This window comes from Larus michahellis, chromosome 3 (assembly GCF_964199755.1).
Source record: "Larus michahellis chromosome 3, bLarMic1.1, whole genome shotgun sequence".
In the NCBI taxonomy this organism is placed as follows: Eukaryota; Metazoa; Chordata; class Aves; order Charadriiformes; family Laridae; genus Larus; species Larus michahellis.
The window spans coordinates 39,250,699-39,275,093 of NC_133898.1; the positions used below are offsets into that span (position 1 = coordinate 39,250,699).

Below are 24,395 nucleotides of genomic sequence, written 5' to 3' on the forward strand. Positions count from 1 at the left end.
TTTTTTCCACCGGCACTGCACGTTTCTAAGAGAGCTGACTGAAGCGGAGTGTTTAAATCCACCTCATCGTCAAAAAATATTTTTTTTAAGCAAGGAACAGCAACCTGAAACACTCCTCACAACTGTTAAAGGGCTTTTAGTCTCGTTTCAGTTTGAAAAAGCCGTTGGCATTTCCAAAGTGAAATTGCTCTTATTTTGGTGTCTAGTTGTCACCTCTTTATTCCCAACCGTGCATGCTGCCTCGTCAGATGCTGCGTTACTTTCCTTCCCCTTGGCTCGGCCCCTGGGGACAGGCTCTCCCTGGGGGGGGCAGGGGCAGCACAAACCGAGCCCACCAGCTTCTGGCTGGGCTGAGCAGGAGGCAATGTCTGCTCTCGGCTGATCCTTTCTCTGCATCTGCTCCTGGAGAGGCGTATAGACTTGGCCTTGGGTTTTTCCAAACCTTTCCACCCTGACTGGTTTGTGGGCTGCCATCCAAAGTCCTAATTCATGGCACGGCAGCTGACAGCACTGCTAATGGACGTTGGGACCATGGGACTGATACAAAACACTAAGTCATCTCACCACATTCTAGCTAGGCTTTTTCTTTCACTAATGTGAGTAGCTAAGATTGCAGAAGCAGCTTGTGCTGATGGAGAGTGAAAGAACCTCGTGTGTCTTTGTGTGAAGTTACTTTGCTCTACAAAGTCCGCTAAATTATAATCACAGTAGGTGATCCATCCGTTCCTGAAGTTCAAAGGACGAGGGAGGGTTCAGGATGGGCACCAATTTCTCACAAGCTTCATTTCCCCAAATGAATTTTACAAAAACCAAATGAACAAACAAAAAGCCCCAACAAAAAGTCTTCCTCGGGAGGAGGGGAGGAATAAAACCCACCTAGCTTTCCAGCAGCCGCTGTGCTTATTCTCAGTGCTGGATGGCCACGCCGCACATTGTAACGGGCTCCTGAAAACTCGTCAGCTTCTGGAAGTGTTGCATAGGTGGATGATGTACCTGTTAGTAGAGCCTGGTTACGAGCTGCAGGAAGAAGAGCTTGCTGAACTCCACAAAGAAACTGTCCCTCCCCCAAGACAGACAGACGGACGAGGTGAGGAGGGGAGGAAGAAGGGGAGGCCATGAGGCCACAGGTCTTGCAGGTTCAGTTCTGTCCTTGGGACCTCTTTTCCCTCGTGTGCGGAAAGGCTACGGTCCTGTGGGAGAAGGCTCTTCTCCCAGTGCAGTGGAGGTCAATTTGCTTGTTAGCTTGCTTTTGAGGGAGTTGACGAGATCGCGTCCATGGGCATAACATTTCCCTTGGTGGAGCAGCTGTGATGGAGGCAGCAGAGCAGAAAAATTCAACCCACTGCTTGCAGAGACAGTAGATAGTCAACATTCATTCATGTTGGCCAAGTCCCAACATGAACTCTATGCATCAAAGCAACACTGTGACAGATCAATTTGTCTGGACTCAAGGACAGACCACTCTGAGGAGTTGCTAAGCCAAGCTCCCATTGGTATAGTACCACTGGCTTCAGTAAAATTACACTAGGATGAACATAGCCCATTAATTTCGACCTGAAATGTGACTGAGCCCTTTTCCCCCTTTTCCACAATGCCCACAGGGAAAAGAGCTGTAGGCGGGCTCAACCCCAAGTCCCCACTGGGCTCCCAGGTCCTATGAACCAGCCTTTGGTGCCTATGTGCACCTGGGTCAGTGGAGACTCTAGGCCCACGTGCATTGCAGGAGGCAGTATTACCAAACAGAGCTAACACTTAAACCATGTCCCATTTCTGAGATGATATGGATCCAGATCATGTTCATACAGACCTTATTCTAACCACTGAACACGAATGAAACATGATTAGAAGCACCTATCACAAATTGAGACTTAGAGCTCTTTGGTAAAACAGCTTCTTAGTGGTGTTAGAGTATTTCAGACCCGTGCCCCACAGCTACTGCAGCAGAGTAGGAGCACATCGCAGCAAGGTCGTACCCTGCTAAAAGTAAGGCAGCACCCTGGTGATATTAGGCAGCAATGCTGAAGCCATGGTTGGAAAGGCTGGAGGGAGAGCTTAAAAGATACTATTCTTCCCACAGGCTAATCAGCAGGTAGCAAGTTACTGGCATCGGATGCTAAATAACTTTCTTAAACTTCCACTTTCTTAAACTTCTACTTCCACCTCTTCCTGCAGTCCCCTCTCCATGGGCATCCACCAGAGTTACTGACCAGCCTCTCGAGCGTGAGCGGAGTGACAACAAAGAGGGCAGGGACGGGCTGGGTCTCTAGGATGTGCATTTTATGGGGAGAGGAAAGGAAGGAGGATGTGCTTGTTTGAAATCAGAAAAACAGCAGCTTCCCCAGCACTAATCCTGAGTATTATTTGCCTGGTGCGTGGCTCTGGAAGGCTTGGCTTTGGCCATGAGATTCCCTCTCCTTGTACTAACAAATGCTCCTACAGTTGCTCAACCTGAAAGCCCTCACTGAAATCTTCCTCCTTGGTGTGGTCTGCATGACATGCAGTGGGATCAACAAGTTCTCCATGAACAAAGAGCTGGGTGTTATCTGGGAAGCTTCCAGTGTGTGCTGAAAGATAGATAAATGGGTGGTGACGTGTCTTGAAGATCAGCTAATCCAGAGCTTGTCACATGCTCATTCTCTCTCTTTTTCTACTTCAGGAACACTGGAGAGCTTTTAAGTACCCAGCAAGTATACTGCCAGCAATGGGAAACACCAAGTAGCCCAAACTTATTGTCCGGCCTTGCAGCAGTGAGGACCAGGTCTCTTTTAGGGATGTATTAATGCCAAGAAACACCAGGAAGAGGAGCTGGCAGTGTTCCCACTTCACTCGTCCCGGTATGAGAGGAAAGCGTGCTGACAAGTGCAATGCTGAGCCTGACTCTCGGCCCATGGAAAGCTGCAACGGGTGAATGACGTATGGAAAAAAACAAAGCCGTCTGACTGCGGAAGTGCTCTATGTATTGCCCCCTGGTGCTGACAAGCACCTGGCTTTCACCTTCCCAAAGGGTGATGCGGGCAGTCCTGGCTTTCCTTGCGTAAGGGGCCGGCCACACCGTGCACTTCGCTGGCTTTGAAGAGATCTGCACCAGAAATGAGAACACCTGCCAGCCTGACAGACCAAGGCACTGCTTGCACCTTTGTCCCTCTCCTCTCGCCCAGGCTCAGAGCAGGAAGGACAGTCTCGCTACACAGGGAAAACTTCCACACCATCACGCAAGCCAGGGTTTGCCCGGTAAGATTCTGAGGGAGAGAAGACACTGGGATCGGGGAAGGGAGGAAGGCTGCAGAGACCAGATAACGCCTGCTTGTGTTGGGAAGGCCATGGGGAAAAGGAGCAGAGCCAATTAAACTCACCAGTCAGTGGAGGAGAAGTAATGGCATTAAGATACAGCAGGGAGAATTCAGGTTAGATATCAGGGAGCAGGCTATCATGAGCGGAGCAGACCAGGCCATCGGCTGAGCTGCCAAAGGAATCGCCATCACCGACGGAGACACGGCAGAGAGCAGACACAAGTCTGCAGGAAGAGCAGGCGCCTGACTGCTGCTCAGCCTGGAGCTGTGGCGGGTGGCTGTCTGCCTGCCGGGGGGAGATGGGACCACTCCACCACGGACAGGCTGTGTGCCAGAACAGGGACAGACCATCTTTGGACATCTGTGCTGATAACCTGAGCCGCAAGGAGAATTAAACAAGCTGCCCTTTGCCCAGGGCAGCAGGGTCCTTTGCCAACGCTTAGGAGGAAACCTAAACACACACACCCCTTCTGCTGGCTGCGTCCCACGCCGGGGGTGGGAAGGGAGAGCCCAGTTTTCTGCTATGAAGTTCCCCACCTGGCTAGATGTGATGCCCTGCCATTGTAGGCAGGGAGAAGGAGAGGGAGCCCAACCCCAGTTTCAGTCTGTCCTCTTCAGCTCCACCATAATTCTGCCAAGCCACCAGGCAGCTCCCGTCCCTCCTGCCCAGTCCCGCTCCCCTCCCATGCCCAAGCATGACATCCCCCTTTCGTCAGCCTAAGACAGGGCAGGAAGGTCTCCAGCCTGGCAAGAATGGAGTAAGCTGGACCCCAGGGGCAGTTCCCACAGGTGCAGTGGGGCAAGAGGGCGAAGAATATGAGGAGGGATCTCCGAGAAATCCTGGTGGGCAGCAGAGAGTACTGGTGAGACAGGTCTCACTTCTCCTCAGGGTGCTGTGGGTCTTGCATGGTCACAGACCATGGCACTGGGACTATGTCTGGGACCTGGCTGCGGCTGGCACTATGTGCACGGGGACTCTGCACAGATCCCGCAGGCCATCGCAGCAGCCGAGCCTCAAAGACATGTGTATCCCCCTGGACAGACCACCTCTGGAATAAGAATTCATGGGTGAAAATGGGGCCAGAGGAACAAATTGAGTCAATCTCATGAAGAAGACTAGAAAGAGTGGAGGACAAGGTGCCTGAAAGCAGAACTCTGATGCAGGTGCTAAAGGACCAGGGCCCAGAGACCCTACCAATCTGTCCCTATTCTGAGGACTGTCTTTGCCCTAGGGAGCTAAAAGGCCTGCCAAACCTTTGATAAGTCCATCTGTCCAAGGCACCTTGGAGGCTGAAGATAGAAAGATGAGACATCACAGCCTAATTTAAGCAATGTGTAGGAGATTTCAAAGACAACATGTTGGGAAGGACAAGCAGACCATGTTCCTCACTAATGACCCATTGCAGCACCCCTGACTGAAAGCATCCTGATTCACCAGGACATACAAGCACACACCATTAGCTCCCCGGAGTGACGAGGATCCTCGGCATTGGCCTTGGCTCACATTAGGCCCTTGGAGGGAGAAGCACAAGTGCACAGCAAGCCAAATGTCATCACTAAGCAAAAAAATCCCAGGGCAGCCAAGGGGGCTGTGGCCGCTTTCACCCAGTCTGAATCTGTACCATTAACGACGAGAACAAAACATGGAGAAGGATGTATCCACACGGGAGACCTTATGCTTCCCTGTTCTCAAAGGGACCCTCTTATTTAAGCCAACATCTAGGTCCGGTAGTGACAGTAAGGGCAGGTGACAAGACAGAATCATGAAAGTGCAATTTTAAGGGCTTTTCTGTTCAAATTGCCGTTGTTTGGAGTCTATCACTTGAGATCCAGAAGGACAAGGGCAAGAGACACTGACCAGGACAGGCAAGGCACAAAGAGCAGAAGAACAGACCACTCTGGAGGCAAAGCCAACCAGAGCCTTAAAATGCCCACAGGTGCTGACCGCTCCAGGCTTGCCATCAAGAGATGATTTTCAAAAGAGGACTGATGTGGTGGAAGGGTGCATTTGCAGCCTCCCCAGGATCTGGGAGGAAGCAGTACAGCAGCATAAACAGATCCTCCATTAATAAATTGGCAGAGGCAAGACTGGCTGAACTAAATAAAAAGCCTTACTGTTTGCTGTTGCATCTTGCCCTTCTGCAATGGATGCAGAGGCAGGCACCAAGCCCGAATGCCCAGCTGCTAACAGACTTGCTCCTGTCACCCAAGACCTGCTGTTCTCAGCTGTTGTTTGCCCCAGTGGATGAGGGAAGTGTGGTGAGGCTGAGGAGCAGCGCCACCTGGAGAAATCGCTGGCTGATTTGGCACGCACTCCCCCAAAGAGCTGACTGAAAAGGAGACAGCTTTTCCCAGAAAAGGGACACGAGAGATCTGGGGATGGTGTTGACAGAGAAGGAAAAGCTGGGTGCCTGCGTGCTGCAGCCACTGATGCAGCTTCAGTGACACAAAGGCTCCTTGCCCAGCATCGCCAAGATCCTTCCCGGCAGGACAGAAGGGGCAGCACAGAGCTCAGAGCAGGCCAACCTGCCCTGACAAGAGCAAGGCAGTGGAACCCAGGGGCTAATGGGCTACACAGAAGCCACCTCACTTCTCACAGCCTGACACCTCTCTGCAAAAACCTCTGTAGGGCAAACCGCCTGGTTTTAAGCAGGTTGCCCTCTAACGTATCCCCAGTATCTGTTCTGCAGAGCATCCCTCATGGCAGACACCTCCCTGCCTGCCAGACGTGGGTCCTGCACCCACAGTGGGGGTCCACAGAAGGGGAATCCCATTGCTCCTCATTTCCCCAGCCCAGATTCCCGATGCTCCAATGTGCTTTTACAGTTCTTCCCCCAAGCCCTTCAGAGCCCTCTGCCAAAACCAGGCTGCCAGGAGCCTGCAGCTCAGAGCCTGCAGCCAGAGCCCAGCCTGCTCTCATGCAAAATTCACTCTTGCAGACATGCACGAACCTGCCGCTCTATTATCAATAGGCGAACTGCAGATGAACCTACCAGAGCCTTCCTTGATGCTTGTCTGAACCGATTAGGGCACACTTCAAAGCCAGAAAGGGACCCCAGCCACTTGACGCGCTGCCTGTTACCACGATGCCTGTCCCCGTGCCATCCTCTTCCCCTTCCCCAGCTCACCGGGGGCCTCCCGTTTTCTCCTTCCAGCTGAGCCCTCCTCCAGCAAGTGGATCAGTAGCGCCACAGATCCCCGCTCCGTCTGGGTTTGCACATTCATCCCTTTCCCGGTGCTGCCTGCCTGCTGTAATCCCAAACCGAAAGCCCTTTACCAAGGGAATGCTGACTCTTGGAGCTGGCGTGCCAAGGCTTCCTAAGGAGCCGAGCCTGGGATCCTCTGGAGGCGGTGCCATTCCCAGCAGTGAGAACAGAGTAACAGTCGAAGCATGGTCTAAAAAAAAACAGTGGGGAGGGTGGGGAACGGTCATGGGGAAGGGGAAGAGCTGGATTTGTGGCTTTCAGCCTTTGCTCTAACCTGCCGCTCGGCTCCACGCGCCTGGGTGCCCCAGACCTTCAGGCACAGGCAGTTTCACGCTGCTCCCAGGGAGCCCGTTCCCCTCCACCCTGCGAGAGGTCTCGCTCCAGCGTGGGCAGCAGGGCAGGCAGAGGTGCAGCAGGGCGCTTTCTGGTGGCTGCTGGTTCCTCGGAGCACAAGTAAGCCTGGAGCCAGGGCTGGGAGCCAAAGCACCGCACTCCCTGCACCAGGCCTGTCTTTTTATTCCCCCCTTTGGATCTTGATGCCATGAATTACGGTTTTGGGGTTGGGTTGGTTGGGTTGGGTTGTTGTTTTTTTTTTTTGCATGTGGTGGTTGGTCTAGAGTTCTGTGCCATGTCAGGGGGAGCATTAGCACTCACCCCTCCGGGAGGTCAGAGCCACGGCGGGGGGAGCTTTTGCTGGCTGTCGGAGTGAGATGCCGTGTCCGCTCCATCCTGATGTCCTCCTGGGCCATCTCCCTCCCCTGTGCTCCTCTCCCCAAATCCTGTGCTGGCTTGGGCCAGGCAATGGACAACGAGATCTCACCGCCCTCTGCTTTCACAGTGAGGTCTCCACGCAGGACCCGTTGCGGTGGAGGTGACGGTGGTCATGGTTCAGGCAGCCTTCGTTGCGGTGCACGATGAGGACAGGGAAGTAGAGGGCATCCTGGTAAGGAGGGGGGTCTTCCTCCTCCACAGTCACCTGGCTGGAGAGGCGGGTCTGCTCGGTGGGACAGCTCTGCTCGTTCAGGCTCCCGCTCCGGCTCTGCCAGAGGCAGCTGCGTCGGGAGCCATACAGGCGGCCCAGGGAGAAGCGGCTGCTGCTGAAGGGGATCCTGGGGCTGCCATTGCAGATGCTCAGGGCACTGCGGGAGAAGATGGAGGAGCTGCTTATAGTCCTGTGGCACCGCTCGCAGTTCTGCCGGTAGCCCCCGTACCGGCAAGCGGAGTAGCTGGTGCAGCTGGAAAGCCCCACCAAGTCCATCAGGACCGCTTCCGAGTAGCTGGGCACCAGCTGCTGGTTGGATCGGATGTGCCACTCCAGCTCGGTGCTGTCCACCGTGTTGACGCGGGGCATCCTCCGGCAGAAGGAGCGCTCCTCAGCCGGTGTCACCGCCACGTAGTCGAACCCAAAGAGTTTCTCCACGTGGTAATGGACGTAGGAGGTGCGGTACTCGTTTAGCACCCGCAGGGGCCAGGATAGGGTCAGCAGAGCCGCCACCCAGAAGACATAGTGGGATACATACCAAGGCAGGTTGTCCGGGTCGGAAAAGGCCACCATGTATTCCTTGAAGTCCACGTTTTTGAGGTGCATCCCCTCCCTGGCCTCCATGTAGTCATCTAGGCCCTCGTTCTCCGTGAAGAAGCGGGCCCGCTGGGTCAGGTAGGAGTTCTCCGACTCCACGTTGGCAAAGCTGAAACACTTGGTGAAGCGGAGCCGCGTGGCTGGGTAGCTCTCCAAGTCAATGAGGTCCTTGGAGATGTCCTTAACTCCACAATTGGAATAATCAAACTCGGCCTCTGCCACATGGGTGTTGACCCGCTCGTGATACACTTGGGTGGTGGTGTAGGCGTCCCCGTTGCGGTAGCGGGTAACCTGCCGGGTCCGGCGGACATAGTGATAGCTGATGGCCTTCCACCAGATGCAGGGGGTCGCCTGCTGCATCCGCTGCACGCGCTCGTGCACGCTCTCCACGTCCACTTTGTACTGCAGCTCGTTGCGAGTGTAGCAGTGCCAGCACTCCACCAGGTACACCACGTAGAGCATCACCAGGAAGGCCAAGGGGATGTAGACGTAGCCGTTGGAACAGGGGCTGTCGTGGTACATCATGGACTTGCCCTTGTAAGCGCTGTCAAAGGTCAGTCGGGTCACCTTGGTGACATGGCACCAGGTCATGGCTCCCATGCAGCCGTACATGAGGAGGGATAGCAGCAGGCATTTCCAGTGGGACTCTCGGCACAGGGACTTGCTGAGAGACTGTTTCACAGGCCGCTGCTGCTCCAGGGGACCAGGAGAAGGGGAGAGAAAACAAGAGAGGAGTCAGTAAGCTGCAGCAGCAAGGGGATGGGGAGCAGGCAGCGGTGGCACCCCTGTAGCTCCACAAATGGGGACAAACAGCAGAAACCGTAGGGCTCCTAGCCTCAGCGGGCAGGCCGGAGGCTGGGATCTCCCCCAGGATGACAGTCCCACAGTGTGGGCAGCTGTCACCCCTCCATTACCTTCGTGGTGCTCTGCCCCTCCTTGGGAGACAGCCAGAGCCCAGCTGGATGTGGAGGAGAGCAGCAGAGGGAAACTCTGCCTGCCCGCAACCTGAGCATCCCCCTTCTTCAAAGGGGAGTAACGCCCACCAGTGCCATGTCCCAGGGAGGGGTACTGAAGCCCAGCAAGACGGAGGCTGGGGGATCTCCCCCACATACCTTGGTGTCCGCTCCCATCCCACCAGCGCAGGCAGCTCTAACTACTGGGTTGTCCCCCCTGAAGACCTCACCACAGCTCATCCCACCGTGCCTCTCACTTCCCCCCCTTTCCCAGTAATGACCAACAGCAACATTCAGATTTCTCCTACCAGGGCAGCACAAGCTGCCCGGGGTGCCTGTAAGGCGGAGAAACAGACCTTCTGCAGCTGGAAAAGCCTCTATTTGGTAATGGCGATTCCCACCACAACACCTGTCAGCCCAAGGGGCTCTGAAGTGCTTCTCAAGTGCTTTATAAACCATACAAACCGGAAAGTACTTTTCCACAACTGAAATGCAGCCACCTCTGGTGGGAGAGTAAGTGAATATAGAATAATATCCTAAAAGGTGTTCAGGCTGTAAGAGAAGAGTACCCTACCCATCTGCAGCAGCAGAAAGGGCAAGCTGTGGGTCATGGCTGCCAGCAAATGTCCCTGCCTGCACTGGGATTTGGCTGTGACAGCCCACACTTCTGGAAAAACCGATCTCAGATCTTTCATGGTGAAGAAAGGACAGGACTTCAGCAACAGGACTTTTAAAAGAGATTGCACTGGTGCCTTCACCAGAGGAACTGTGCAGGGTTTCACAAAGACCCAGGAAAAACCCCACTTAAGGAAACCACTGTCGCTCTCTGCAACACCCTGAAGTCTCAAGTATTGATCCAGGTTGGTCAGTGAGACCTGACATTATCGCACCCAAAGGGAGAACGTGCAAAGAGTTTATTTGCTTTCTTATACAAAAGACTTCATCCAGTCCTAATGCCATCCAACCCAACAATCTCCAAATGTGAGAGGGGGACAAGAACCCCCGCCTAGTGCAGATGCCACTAAACTCTCTAAGAGGCTTTCAGCTTTGCTCTCCCTCCCCAGCTGCACACAGCATGGCTCCTGAGCTCACCTCCACCATCGTAGGGGCTAACGTCAGCTGTAATGACACCACTCAGGACAGTGATGGCCTGGCCCCATCCCTCCTCCATTCCTGAGCACACTGGGCTGGAGAGGTCTTTCATCCAGGGATCCCAAAGAGCTTAATGGACTCACGCTGCCAGAAAGTAGGGGAGGCACTTTCACCCTTGCATGAAAAGGAAAAATTAAAGCAAGAACCAGAGGTCGCAACACCACTGGCAGGTCTAGGGACAGGTCTTGTCCTCTTCTTTCCTCTAGGAAATCCCCCCTGCTCTCCCTGAAGAGCCCCTCAGCCCTGGTTTGAACCCCTAGTGTCCCACATGCTAACCTTCACTCCCTACACCTTGCCGAAGCCTGGTCCACCCCATGCCAGTGGGACATCTGCCACTGCGATTAGCAGGGCTGGATCCAGCCCAAATCTCCAACAGAGGTTTCTCTCCTGGAGGCAAGGAGCTTCCCTTCCCGCCTGCCCCAGCAGCCAGCACGCCACGAGCGGAGCAGGTGGCACATCCAGGGGGACCGCCGGTGGCAAAGGGGACAGTGGCATATCCCCCTGGGGGTCCCTCAAGCACCAGTAGTGCTGAGTCCCCCTCTTTGAGGCAACCGGCTGAGAGCGAGAACCGGTGACAGAGACACAGAGCCCGGGGAAGGCAGGGGGGTAGTGCTGGTCTGCAGGCAACACCAAGGGGTGCAGCGTGGCTCTGCTCGGCCACCCCGGCATGGACACATGTGTGCTCCAGTCTTCCCAGGGCGACCCTCCACTGCAGCAGCCTCACGGTCACGGGGCAAGAACTGAATCCCCGGGGAAGAGAAAAGGGAGCAAGGAGAGGAAGGGGGGGCACCCAGCAGGCAGAGCTGCCCGAGCTGCACCCTCAGGTCCATGCTGTGGTTACTAGAGCCAGCCCGGATCCCTCAGCCCTTCGCTCGGCTGCAGCGCGGCTCTCTCGTGCTGGATGGCTGTGACACTACCCAGGCGGCTGAAGGTTTCCTCTCCCACTGCTGCCTTCTGCATGGCAAATCCTCCCCGGCAGCGGCAGCCCTGGCTGCGGGGCTCTAAGGGGACCGCTCGGCCAAAGGAGGAAGCACGGGGGGGTCTCAGCAGGAGTTGCAAGGCACACGGGAACCCTGGGGTGTCTGTGGGGTGCGAGGGCTTGCACAGTGCCTTGTTTTGCGGGGTGTGGGGGGGTGGGGGGATCTGCAAACGGAGCACAAGGAATAAATCAAAGCATTCAGCTCGCTCATTTGACAACTTGGGGAAGGGGCACCAGGGAGGCAGGTCTTTGGCCAGGTCCATCTTGGAAAAGCAAATTCCAGCTCCCAGTGGCTCCCCGTCCCCTCATATCCCGCACTGCCTGCCTTGTCCCACTCGGGAGAAGGGCGATGCTGGCTGTCGCCCTGCGGAGATGCAGGCAAGCCCTGCTGCGGTGACCCAGCCGGGGCAGGGCAGCAGGGAGTGCGATGCAGCCCAGGCTTGGTTCCAGGAACTGTGTTAGCAGGGCCCTAGTCCACGCATTAGTCTCCTCCTTAAGGACTACGCAGCACTTAGATACTGCAGCGCTTTTACAGGGTCACGCTAACCCCTGCTGTAAACTGTTTACAACCCAGTTTTGTCCTAGGCTTTTGAGGTAAAACACATACACATCGGCTGTGCTGGTGGGGTTTCGGAAAGCTGGTCAAGTGCCAACGACAGGGGATACAACCACAGCAGAGATGGAGGAGGAGCCAGCTGCAGAGTCTAATCCCAGTAGGAACTGCAGCATCCCTGCTTCTCTCCCGGGCTGCAAAGGGCTCACAGGAGCAAACAACCAGCTCCACGGCTTTCCCCTGCAGAAGCAGCTGAATAAGGTTGCCTCCTTGAGCTCTTTACCTGCCTTGGAGAAGTCCAGCACAGCAAACAAGCAGATGAGGAAGCTGGGGAAATGGAAATCCTTTCTGTCCCAGAACAGTGCCACTGGGAGGAGAGCAGGCTCTGATATAAACGCCATCATCATCTGCCCGCTGCAGTCTGGTGGAACGAGGCGAAATGCTTGCCCTACTTCACCGCAAACAAGGCTTTCCTCCATCACTGGGACCCTCCCCCATTGCTCAGGCTCGAGCACTGGAGAGTGGTGAGCAAATCCGCTATTGCAGGTGCACCTGAACATCTCTGCAGTGCTAGAGGGCAGAACTGGCCCAGCCGTGGCTTGGCCAGCCCCTTTGTGGGACCCCAGTCAACGCTCTTCTCTGTGCTTCAGTTCACCATGTAGAACACATGGGATAACCCTTGCCAGGCGCCTGGATGCTAATCGTAACACACATTGGGAAGGGCAAGGGGTAGAGTGTTGCTACAGCCCCCCCTCCCTCACACATAGCGTTTGGCTCTGACGTTGCCCCCTGAGGTGAAAGGAGATGGAGTCCCACACCTGCAGCTGCTGCTCTGGGATGGACAGGAAGGAGCGGAGGTGATGACTTCGGAGCAGCCATGAAGCAAATGGAGATGCCTGCAAGGCACAGGGCAGAGGCAGTAGAAGAGAGGGTCCCCATCACTGCTTGCACTGAACTCCTTTGAGATATGAGAAATCCTCTTCTCAAGAAAGTCTTGAGGAGATAAACCTGTCCAGAGCCCCGGTGGCAAAGCACACGGGCCAAAACACCTTCATCACCCCTACAACCTGGACCCTGCAACTTTGAACGCTAAACAACTCCAGAAATCCTTCAAGCTCCCCAAAGCTCTTCTCTGAAAAAGCCTGTCCCGCTACCATCCCTCCATTTAACAAGCGTTCCCATGTCCTCACCTCCCGCACCTCTCACCTGCTTCTCCCTGCAGAGACCAACCTGAAACTCTCAATTCACCCCCAGAATGCTAAGCCTTCACTTTACAAGATGTGCCGGGGTTCACAGGGTTAGGTGTCCTAGAGACAGCCCTCTACGGGGCTGAAAAAAATGAATCAAAAGCCCCAGAGCAGCAGCCCGAAGGCCCAGGTAGCTCCTGAGTGCCAAGCTGTGGCAGCAGCTTGCAGGGGACTCCAGTGGGATTCCTGAGCATCAGTTTCCATGGCCCTGCCCTGCCGATTTGCTTACATCACACAAGAATTTAATAAGCCCTGTCCCCTTTGACCTCAAATCCCTAGAACAAGGCCGGTAGGGAGGATCCAGTCATTTCTAGGAACTGCCATCGTCTTCCAAGGCCCCGGACAGACATTGGCAATTCTTGATCAGGATGGTCCCAGCAAACCCCCCACATCACACCCCACATGCCAACCGCCCAGACTCAGGAACCACCTGCCTAGAAGAGCGAGCTGGCTCAACCCCAGGCTGGCAGCATTGCCAACTGCAGAGGAAAGGGGAAGGCTGAGCATCTAGGAGCCAGGGAACCCTGCCAGCAGTCAGCTTCTGCAATGGTACCAAGGTCTCCATTTTACACAGCAACTTGGAGGAGGACTGGTTCCCTCCATCGGATCCCACCTGAGCAGCAGGACAAGGACATTTTTTCGCTTGTTACCAGGCTGAAAAGCTTGTTCCCTGGCATTTCATACCCTCCAAGGTGGAAATGGATTGCTGAGTGAGATTCAGCTCATCACCAGTAAGTGTAGGTGTATGCATGTGATGCCAACAGGGACAGCCCGCTACAGCCCGTTCCGGCCAATAGCTTTTGCTGCTTGCCTTGCTGGGACAAGCTGAGCTGCACCTGAAGTCTTGCATGGCTCCGAGGTACAGTGACACAAGACATGTCAATATGAAGCACCCTCAAACATGGCAGAGCTCATTTCCCATTTTCCAGTCCCCAGGCACCTCCTCTGGCTCCCTGCCAGCCCTGGCCAATGGACCCTTCCAGTTGGGATTCAGACACATTCCTGGGATGCTCAGCAATGCTGGCAGCAGCAGTTGGTCCTGATGGAAATGAGGACATCACACTGCTCCTACAGCCTTACACAGGCACTATAGGGGAACAGGAACACCCTCCCCTCATGATATATCTGAAAATGAGAGGATTGCCCTCGGTCAGTCCGTGAATCCTAGCTCTCCACTAAGGTCTCTCCTCATTGCTTCAGATGAGACACCAGCAAGCATGGCACTGTCAGGAGAGGCTGCTGCTTCCCTCTCCTCCACCAGCTGCTTCATGCAAGTCTGCGATAGCTTCTGGCCGCGGGAAGCATGCTCCTAGCCTAAACAGTGCAGGTCATGGACTGTAGCCCTTCTGCCTGCTCCCACGGGGTAAGATTATACTGACACCCTAGTTGGCTGCCACCGCAGAGCAATCAAAGCCCAGACGATCTTCTCGTAATCCCCGTGAGGCAGGAGACACTGTAGGCGAGGGAAACTCACCCGGGCACTGCTCCTGCTACGCTTCTTTCATCCAAACCGGCTCTCACTCTGGCACCTCTCAAAAGCCACTGTGCTCTCTTGAATGTAGCGCCAGCACTGCCACTGCAATGGGGGCAAGACACCATGTCCCAGCATGGCACAAGCATGTCCTCACGCTAAAAAGGTGCTTCACGGTTTAGCTTCACCGGTCAGGATCTGCTGGAGAGCCTGGGCTCATGGCACCAGGGATTGCTGAATGGAAGCAGGAACAGAGGAGCAGCCACAGAGCAGAGTATATGGTATTTGTACAGCTTCCCAGTCCTTGAACTTCATCATTCCTCTCCCACAATTATTTATATCTAAATATAAGTCTGTATATATAGAATAACCATGCACGGGCATGCATGTTCTTCCTAAACCAAGGAGGCAGAGAACACCGGGATTATGCAGCACTTGCTAACCGCAGCTCCTCAACAGCAGAGGATGAGTGATGCACCAGCTTCCGAGCAACCCCCCAAGCTGCCCTTTGAGCTGTGGTCTCACCAGTGAGGACAACCCACCACGTCAGGAGAATGCTGCCCTCCCTACACTACCCAGCTGCCTGGCATGGGCCACCAGCCCCATAGCATAAGGTGGGTCTTGCTAGCCAGTGCGGTTGCTTCCTCTCCTCTTGGGAAGCCCGAGCTGCAAGCAGGATCTGTGGGGGCAGACAAAGGGGTTCCCACACCTGCCTCCCCGTGCTGCTCCCAACGCACAGAGCACCCTGCTCCTCACCCTTTTGGGCATTTTCTGTCTGGACTCCAGAAAAGTCACCAGCTGGTGGTGGGGAGACACTGCAGCATACCTAGAGGCAAGGCTGTGCTGGTACCTGGCCTGCCCCAGTCTGCACCTTCCGCTCTCCCAACCATCCTCCACCAGCGATGACCCTCGGCTTCACCATGTCCCCAGGCCCTCTCCCCTGCTGCCCACCGTGTCCCCCCTCACAGAGACCCAGGCAGCTGTGCCACCCCCTGGCACCCCCCCCCCCCCAAGCCAGACCCAGGAAGGGGGGGGGAATGTCTCCATATCCATTTCTCCCAAGCATAACAACCTCTTCCCATTGCAGCAAGCCCAAGCAGCACTTCTCTTTTGTGATCTTCCCCCTTCCTCCTACACCCCAGCCATCCCCATCCCCGGCCCCGGCCGCCGCTGGCTGCTTGCCCCCCTTCCAGCCCCGGTGGCACCGCGGCGAGCCCGAAGCGACAGGCGAGCGACATGGAGATGCGGGGCCGGGGCGACGGGCAGCCTGCCGGCGGCCGGCGACCGACGGGCGGCTTTCCTCGCCCCCTCCCTGCCCCCGCCGGCCCCGCACCGCAGCCCCGGGGCCGCAGGAGGGGAGAGGGGCTCCCGGCGAGGGGGGTCTGTACCTGTGCGGGCAAAGCCCGTCCCGGCCCGCGGCGGGGCGGTCAGTAAGCACGCCATGCAAAGCGGGCGGGGAGGGATGGAGCGGGGGAGGGAGGGAGGGTGGTCGGGGGCAGCCCCGGGCCGGGGGGTGGGGGGACGGCCGCTCTCCTCACCTCCTCTCGGGCCCCCTCCGCCTCCTCCTCCGGAGGCACCGGCGTGCTGCTGCCTCCCTCGCTGGCGGCGGCCGCCGAGGCCGGGGGGGACATGGCGGCGGCGGGGGCACCCCGCTGGCGGTGCCTGCGGGCTGGGCAGCCGCATTATCCCGCCCGCCGCCGGGCGCTGCCTCGCCGGTCGCCGGGCGGGCGGCGGGGCGGCGCGGCGGGCGGGCGGCGCGGCGGCATGGCCCCCAGCCCCGGCAGGGCGGCAGCGCTCGCCGCCCGCCGGCCACCGGCCACCCGGCCCCCGCCGCAGCGCAGCGCCGCTCCCGCGCCCGCGCCCGGCGCGGCGGAGGGCGGGCAGAGCCGCGGTGGGAGGGCCGCGGCGGAGGGCGAGGGCGGGGGGTACGACGGGATGGGGGTGGGATGGGGATGGGGGCGCGGCGGGATCCGCGCCCGCCCCGAGCGGGGCGGCGGGTGACCTTGAGGCGCCGGCGACAGGCAGGGAAGCAGGCAGGGAGCGCGGTGCGACCGCCCATCGGGAGCCCCACCGGGAGCGGAGCTGCCGTCCAGGGCGCTGCTGGGAAGGGGTCCCGCTCCCAGACCCGCCGAGGGGGCGTCGGACTGGACGGGGGCGGCTGGGAGGGCTTCGGCCCCGGCCGGGCTGGTGATGGGGAGGTGAGGGGGTCCCGTGGGTTTTCCTCCCCTCGGGATGAAGTGGGAGAGCTCGGAGGACCAGGGGTGCTTTGCATGAGCTCTGGCGATGTTTTTCTAATCCGTGGGCAGCCCCAGCTGGTCTGGGGGGTAAGGCTGACCATTAGCGCTAATGCCAGCACTCAGGGGAAAACCTTAGGTCGGGCAGCATCTTCGCTGATCTCCCAGGGATGCTCAACTAGGTGTCACAGAGCCAACTGCAGCGTCTTTCACCCGTAGACCTAACCTCCTTGGTTGCAGGGACAAGCGGGAAAGTCTCTGCACACCCTCAACCTAAACTCACAGCATCGTCAGGGGACACACACACACACAGAGCTCAGGAAGGGGCCAGACTCATCCAGGTCCAGCTATTGCCGGCAGAGCGCATCTTCCTTGACAGCCTTGGGAAAGCAAGTGTCCTTGCAGGTACTTCCACAGATTGAAACTGGGGAAAAGCATCAGCTGCAGAATTTGCTGGAAATTGCTTCCCTTTTTCTGAGCTCTGAGGCTCAGCCGTGGGGTTGGGATGAGTGGCTTGCTCTTGCCCACTCTGTTGGCTGGGATGGGGAAGGGACGGTCGGTAGGCCTGGTGGTCTCACTCAAGGAGACTCATCCGAGGGGAATTGCCATCCACTGCTTCTGATGGGAATAGGTGTGGCAGCCGAGGGTGCTGCTGAGGGAGCTCATCTTCAAAAGAGGCTGGGGATGCGTTTCCTCTCGCCTTTCCCCTGTTTCCATGGGAACAGCAGCAAGCAGGAGCAGCCTGCTCTGAATTTCGCTGCCTACTGCTCAGGCACCCCTTGCCCAATCCTCTCGGCAGACTTTGGCTGTCTTGAAGGTTTCAGACCCATCCTCACGTGCTGGATCCCATGCCTCCAAGGAGAGCTCATCGGTGCGTGTGTGTACCGTGGCAGAGCAAGGCAAAGAGGCACAAGCCCAGAGCTGATAGGATTTCTGTATGCTATTGCATGCACACTAATAGACAGTTGCAAATAATTTGCATATGCATAGGCATTTCTGCTTTTTGTAGTGCTAGGGACTCCTGGAGGAAGTGACCTCAGACAGACCAAAAGGCGCCTGTGGAATGATCACCCTCCAGGAACAGCTCTGGCTTTCTCTCAAAGATGGAAATGTCACCCAAAAAGAGCAAAGCAAAAGGGTGGAGGGGGAAAAAAAGGTAAGACGAGTTTATGTCTTTGTATTTAGTAGCCCATGGTGGCTTTTTCTCCAGGGAATTTGTCCATTCACTTTGGAATTTGCATTAAGTTTGGACTTGTAGATGCTGCGTGTGTTCTGTGGCGAGGAGTTCCAGAGCACACCCACAGCCTCAAGGAGCAGCTTCCTTCAGCATGCCCATTTTGGGCATGTTATCCACTACAACTAACCCTTGGGAAGCGGGGTGCTGCCACCCCTGTGGAGCCACCCACACAGAGCCCTGCAATTTATCCTCCACCAGTGGATTCAGTAGCTACTGGTGAGCCAAAAGTAGGGGGTTTTTTTGTATCAGGCATCTTTGATTCTGGCCCTGGCAGCATGTTTTCTGCGTCTTGGAGACAAGACTGCCAAGCACATCACCAGCTACGCTATTTTTGAGCTGAGGTGTCAAAAAGAAATCCTGTGCCCTGCTCTGTCCAAACTGAAGTTGTGCAAGTTCTCAGCCATTTTCTGCGGGAAACAGGCATGTGGCAGGTTTTGACCCTCAGGTAGGAACCCAAGGGCAGGGCTGTTACATGTGTTACAAAGAGCACAAGACCCCCCTGAGAGTGGGAGAAATAAGGCTATACGATGCATACGCCATTTGGAAATTGAAGCAAGAAGGCCCAACATTCAAGACCGTGTTCCGTGTCACCATCACAGGGAGAACACAGGAGTCCTAATTATAACACACTGCCCTAAACACTCAACCCCTCTTTCTCCTGAGGACAAAAGACAAAAACATCTTTGCTTTAGTATCTAAGAATCCTCCCCCCTCCCCCACCAAGTTATTCCTCTACATTTCGGGGTGCTCTACTGTTAGATCACGTTAGAGAGCGGGACATTTCTGGTCACACTTCTGATGTGACAAAATGGCTGAAAGAAGTAAGGAGGCTTTTAAGAAGACTTGGTGACTGAAGTAGAGGTGGATATAAGTAGGTTTGTTCTCCAGATCCCGTCTATCTGCCACCCTGCAGAGACATTCCTGCCTGTTCCAAGCAGATGCAAAGCACTAGGTCATATTAGCAGTATTCTCCATTCATTTTCCATAATGCGTCAAGCCAGAAAAGGTCTCACACTTCTGCCTCTGGTAGTAACAGAAAATAGCCTTTTAGCTCCTGGTTTAATACGGTTTTATGTGTTACCTGTGCAGTAAATTTGAACTTCATTTCTGGAAAAATTTTCACAGAGGCTGCATTTTAAACCAGGAGAGCATAGGTACCTATCTTTTGGCTAGTATTCATAGCCTAAATGTAAAACTGGATTTTGCAGAAATATTCTGTAGCATCTTATATATAGCATTGGGGTTAGCTTTATTGTGTCCAATATAGCATTGGGGTTAGCTTTATTGTGTTAAATAGGCCAAGTGTCATCAAATCTTAAGTCTTTTTTTTTTTTTGAAGCAATCAATGATTCCTAGTGGTCTGCTGCTTTTTCTCTCTTAAGAAGATGTGTAGCAGAGAATCCCCTCATGTTGGATGCAGGATTTTCTGAGCTCAGAAACTAATGCCTATTACATCTAGAAATTTCAAGGATATTTTATGCTGGCTGCCTGAGCCTTCCAGAATGTGTTGCTCCAATTAAATTACTCCTTAATAATGCAACAAGGGGAGCGTGGGTGATGGAACGTGCCTCTTGCTCCTGTTAAACAACATCCCTTTGCCATTGCTGGTCGGTGGTGTTGACCTCCGCAATCATTGTCCTCAAGGAAATCTGTGCCATTATTTACGTTCTCCTCGGCTACATTCAGACTTCGTGTCTGCTGGGAGGAGATCCAGGTGTGCCCTTTACTGTGGGGAAGGAAACCCGTAGGGGTCACTAATTTGTGACTGGGGAACTAGTTGCTGTTCAGCATCGCTAGACGGGGGTCTGCATCTCCACGGGCAAGGTGCCAGCGGTCCACAAATGGTCTTAAACCTCATGAAGTACGTGGGTTTGTAGCTCCTGCTCTGGGGTGTATTTCACAGATGGGAATTGCTGTCGTTGGAAACTCTTTGATCCCTCCTCTGATCCTTCCCTTTCCAACAGGCCGCCTGTGTGCAGTTTGCCTATTTTCCATCCAGCCCCAGGAGAGTCTATTTCTTCATCACCGCAATTATTTGTGAGGCTCCGCAGAGGCTTCTGGCTTGGGTTAAATTGCTTTCCTCTCTCCAGCAGCCCAGCAGGATACCCAGGGCCCTCCCTCACATCCCCCCTAGAAATGAAAAGGGGATTTAGAGCTGCCCAGGTGCTGTTTGACAGTCCTCAGGACATCTTGTCCCATGTAACTCTGGAGCAGTGGCAACCACCCCAAGAGCCTGGGAACTGAGCCAACTTCTCCCCTGGCAAATGTTTTCTTCTGCCTTAGCTTTTTGGCCCATCACACCCAGAAAAGAACAAGGCATGGAAACAAATGGGTCACAGAAATTAGCCTATCCACAGTTACGGTCTGGGGAGTCACCTCCCTAAAAGCAGAAATTAGGTTTCTGTTGCAATTGGCCTTCCCCACGCCGAGAGGTTGGAGCTGCCACATCCTGGTCTGGGGAATCATTCTCTCATCACCCGACTCTCCCCATGGACCTGGGCAGGCGAGGGAGATGAGGCCATTCTGGGGAAGGGGCTAAAAGCCCACTGCATAACTGTGCATTACTTAGGGGGCATCACATGGGCTGGGGCTGGTGGCGAGGCCAACGTCCTGGGGAATGGCTGTGACCCCACCTTGGGGAATGGCTGTGATCCCACCTTCAATGTGCCAGGAGCACCCGTTACCTGGGCAACACGGACTCCTTCATCATTTATTCATGGTGCCTGGGCTTCTCCGTCCCTGGGGATGACCACCTGCCCTCTGCGTGCCCTGTGCTCCTGCACAGCACCTGAATATTTCAACAGGCAAAGAGCTTGCTCACCCTCACCTCCCCTCCCCACCACCTAGAGCCGTCCATCCTGCTCACCCCTCTCTCCCAACCCCTGCCTGGGCTCCTCACTTTGCTTACAGGAGTGTGGCTCCACCAGGCCTATTCCCAAATCACCCTGATGCAAGTGTAGAGAGACACCAAGCTCTAATTCAGTCTGGCAGCCGGGAGGTTTAACTCTCCTGAGAGCAGAGACGAGCTTGCATGAGTAATATCTCTGGCAGCACTGCGCGGCTTGCTAGGGACCAGCAGAGAAGCCACTCGGAGCACTGTTAGGAGGCAAGGACTGGGGTAGTGGGGGAGGCTGCAGGGCTACAGTGAGGGGCTGGGGTGAAGCGATAAGCAATTCAAGCAGGGGCAACTCAAAAATGGAAGTTAACCCATCCTTCTTCCTAACGGCCATCGGGTCCAGAGTGGTGATGCTGAAGGCCGGGATGCAGCATGGGCAGCATCCGCCCTGCGCTCCCCGGCAAGGTGGGCTGAGGGATGGGTGGGTGAGTAGAGGGTTTTGTTCTGTCTTGCATAGCCCCTGCCGGATACATTGTGCTTAGAGAGTCATGAATAAATGATAGCCTGGCGACAGAGCACTGCGTCACTCCACACAGCCATTCCGTGGGAAGGGAGGAGCACTCTTCCTTGTGGTGTGGCCAGACAGAGGTGACCAGAGCCGCTCTCTGGAAGTGAGCCTGTCCCTCCACTAGCTATAAAGGGAGCCCCAGGTGACAAGATTTCTCACCTAGGGCACAGTTTCACCATCTATTTAAGCACGGTTTTATCATCAGTTTTCCAAGACCATCTGCCACCCCCTCCTCATTCATAACCACATCTGCCGCCTCCTTTGGGAGAACTCTGAGCACACACAGCGGCACACACACACACACATAAATAAATACATACCGAGGTCTTATCAGCCACGCATTTACCCAGATGTGAGCAGAGCGCATTGCAGCCACTGAGCCCACAGGAGTTACACAAAGACGATCTAATTTAGAATGAAATTTTGTGGAAATATCTGGGGTTTTTGTCCATCTGCTTTGCAAGCTGAAGGGTTTTCAGTGCACATTCTGCTTTTGGAAGTGAACGCTGCGGCCAAGAGCAAGGTGAGTTAGGTGTGATCCCCATTCAAAGAATCAATTGATCCCTTTGTCCAACCTCCTACACATCAGACACACAGCTGTGAATGACAGAAGGAGCTAGAAACTGCCCTGTGCACCACGGGACTCTGGGCAATAGTGAGAATGATGGTTCTCAGGGAGATCAACTTGCTGACCACCTACCACACGTAGACAAACCTGATCTGCTCTGGGCTGTGTCACCGTATTAGCGTGATGGGTCCCGTAAGGTTACGGGAGTGCACAGTGAAAGGACAAGAGGCATCCAACACAGGCTGCAGGGAGGAGAACTCAGACTGGAAATAATCCCTTAGTGCAAAAGCAGGAAGGTGCCCAGAGTAGCATCCTTGGAGAGAGTCAAACTGACACTGTGATTTCAGCCAGACTTACCACAAGAGGGCAGCCAGCGTTTTCTGGGCTGGTGACCTCCAAAAAGTGGGTACCTGAGGAGGACCTGCTTTGCCCTGATCTATTGGAAAGCTAGGCCTCCCTTCTGGGCATTGAATCTTTAAAAGACATGTTCCTGCTTTACTCTGTTAGGCCAGAAAGTGAAGTGACCCAGTTTGGTGCACCACGGAGCTGATTTGCTGTCAGATACATGGAACAGCAGCCAGAGGAGAGAGCCTGTCATCTTTCCTGTGGCTTTCCTCTCTCTCCTGGGGCTTCTGCTCACAGTCAAGAGCCCAGCACACGTGGCTTCTGGGCTGAGCTCCCTGAGCTGGAGCTAGAGTCCCAGGCAGAGGTCTGGGTTGCTGCTCAGGGCACCCAGAGACATCTCTGGTGTGGAAAATGGGGTGGGACCTTCCTCAGATGGGGGTCTGGCACCTTTCTGCTGGGCTCAGGACTCCTGCTACTGGGGATGGGGAAAAAGGGCTGCATGCCCAGGGAACAGGGCAGCCCGATGCTTGCGTGGGACCAAAGCTGTGTCATGGAGAGCCTGTGTGGGGGGAATCTAACATCAGACACATTGTCTGGTGTGAATTACTGTGTCAATAGCTGCTTACAACAATTTCAGGTTATGTATGTTGCTTAAACATGGCAGAGGACCACAGCTGGCAACTGAAGTACCATTATTTTTCCTCAGAACAAACACAGAGTGGGCATAAACACCCTCTCTACACCTCTCTCGACCTCATCTCACTTATCCCACCCAGTTAACAGCCCGAGGAACTGTGGAGAAGACACTGGTGCCAGGCCCAGGCTGCAGCTGGGGTGGGCACAGCTTGGCTTCAAGAAGCTGGGTGCAGAGAGCTGGGTTTCACTTAGGAAATCTGAGGGCTGTACCTGGGGACAGGACATTATTAGGGACATTGCCAGGGGTTGCAGGTCTCCTGAGGAGTCCTCCCCATGCCCGGGTTCTGCCCCGATGTTCCTGGCAGGGCAGTGTGGTGGGAGAGACTTTCTGTGCCGAGTTTCCTGCTGGAGAGGTTATTTTGAGTAGCACTGGGTGCTGTCGAGTGGTGTGTGCTGACACTGACCTCTAGTGGGAATAGATCCCTATCTCTTTGGGTTTTGTACCTGCAATTTTAACCATTTTTAATTAGACATCTTAAAGGAGAGCAGAGAGGGCCCAGAATTAGAGTTGCAGTTTTAAAATCCTCCAAAGCAAGTCAGAACATCAAGATTGGCCTCATATTACATTTAAATGTTTTTACTCGCTCTACCACTACCTGCCAATACATTATATATAGATATTATATATGTGCATGTGCATATGCATATGTATATCTCTCTGTATTTAAAGCCTCTGAAAATAACGTAAGTCCAAAACCCACATGGCCGCGCAGAAAAGCTTTCTGACAAGGAAGACAGCATGAACCAGAGCCCAAGCCTTGCCGAATGAGTGACAGAAGGCAAGCAACGAGGCAAAGTGGCCAAGTTCAGGCTGCAGACTTTCCAGTCAAGTTGTGCGAAAGGATAGTAGAAGCACATCCAACCAGAAGAGAGACGGCAAGGAGATGGTGACTGAGCTGGGTAAGAGTGGGTGTAGTTGGGAGGTCAGAGTGCGGAGTGGCTGGACCTGGGTGCCTGGGTGGCATAGCCAATTTTAATGGGGAGTGGCCGGTCCCCGCAGCTCAGCTGCAGCAGGCCACTGCAACGCAGCCCTGGGGGAGCACTAGCCAGCTCAAGAAAGTTCAAGCCTCCCCTCAGGGAAGCTGCGAGATCACTAGCTCCAGCTAAGTGCGTATCATCAGCAGAGGAAGGCCACCTCCAGGGGCTGCTTGGCAGCCAGAGGTGTAGACAGCTTGCTGTAGACTGGTCTGTAGATGCCCAAGTGGTGGAGCTCCAGTTGCCTCCCTGCAGAGCCGGTCCAGGGCTTATTAGCTCAGGCTCTGTGCTTTGGCTGAACCTCTCCTGGACCTGTGCTAGCCCTGGAAGCAAGCTCCACACTTATGCCGCAACTGGAATAGGACATCGCAAGGTAATTGAGGGGTGACTGCCACTTGCTGCAAAACCAAGCAGCAACTAGTTCACGGAAAAGTGAAATCTTTGTGCATCGCCACACAGGTTTGCTCTGATTTGACCAACGTGGATTTCTCCTAATGCCTGATTTC

General features: G+C 55.0%; 1 protein-coding gene across 2 annotated transcripts; it reads right to left on the reverse strand.

The window, feature by feature from the left end:
- Positions 1-6: 6 nt before the first annotated feature.
- Positions 7-16,188, reverse strand: TMEM151B (transmembrane protein 151B). 2 transcript variants are annotated; one of them, XM_074579740.1, is made up of 3 exons: positions 15,969-16,188; positions 6,284-8,765; positions 7-993 (listed from the first exon to the last, which is right to left on the reverse strand). In XM_074579740.1, the coding sequence occupies exons 1-2, from the start codon at positions 16,059-16,061 to the stop codon at positions 7,329-7,331; spliced, it is 1,530 nt and encodes a 509-aa protein (XP_074435841.1). In that variant the 5' UTR covers positions 16,062-16,188; the 3' UTR covers positions 7-993; positions 6,284-7,328. The 2 variants fall into 2 exon arrangements, with proteins under 2 accessions (XP_074435841.1, XP_074435840.1); XM_074579739.1 differs by having other exon boundaries at positions 7-1,305.
- Between the last annotated feature and the right edge of the window lie 8,207 nt (positions 16,189-24,395).

What these genes read in the sequence shown, in the direction of transcription:
- TMEM151B (XM_074579740.1), bottom strand. Translation starts at nt 16,061, where the DNA reads ATGTCCCCCCCGGCCTCGGCGGCCGCCGCCAGCGAGGGAGGCAGCAGC. An exon ending in CGGAGGGGGCCCGAGAGGAG is followed by an intron (nt 8,766 to 15,968) that starts GTGAGGAGAGCG and finishes CCCCTGGAGCAG; the next exon opens with CAGCGGCCTGTGAAACAGTC.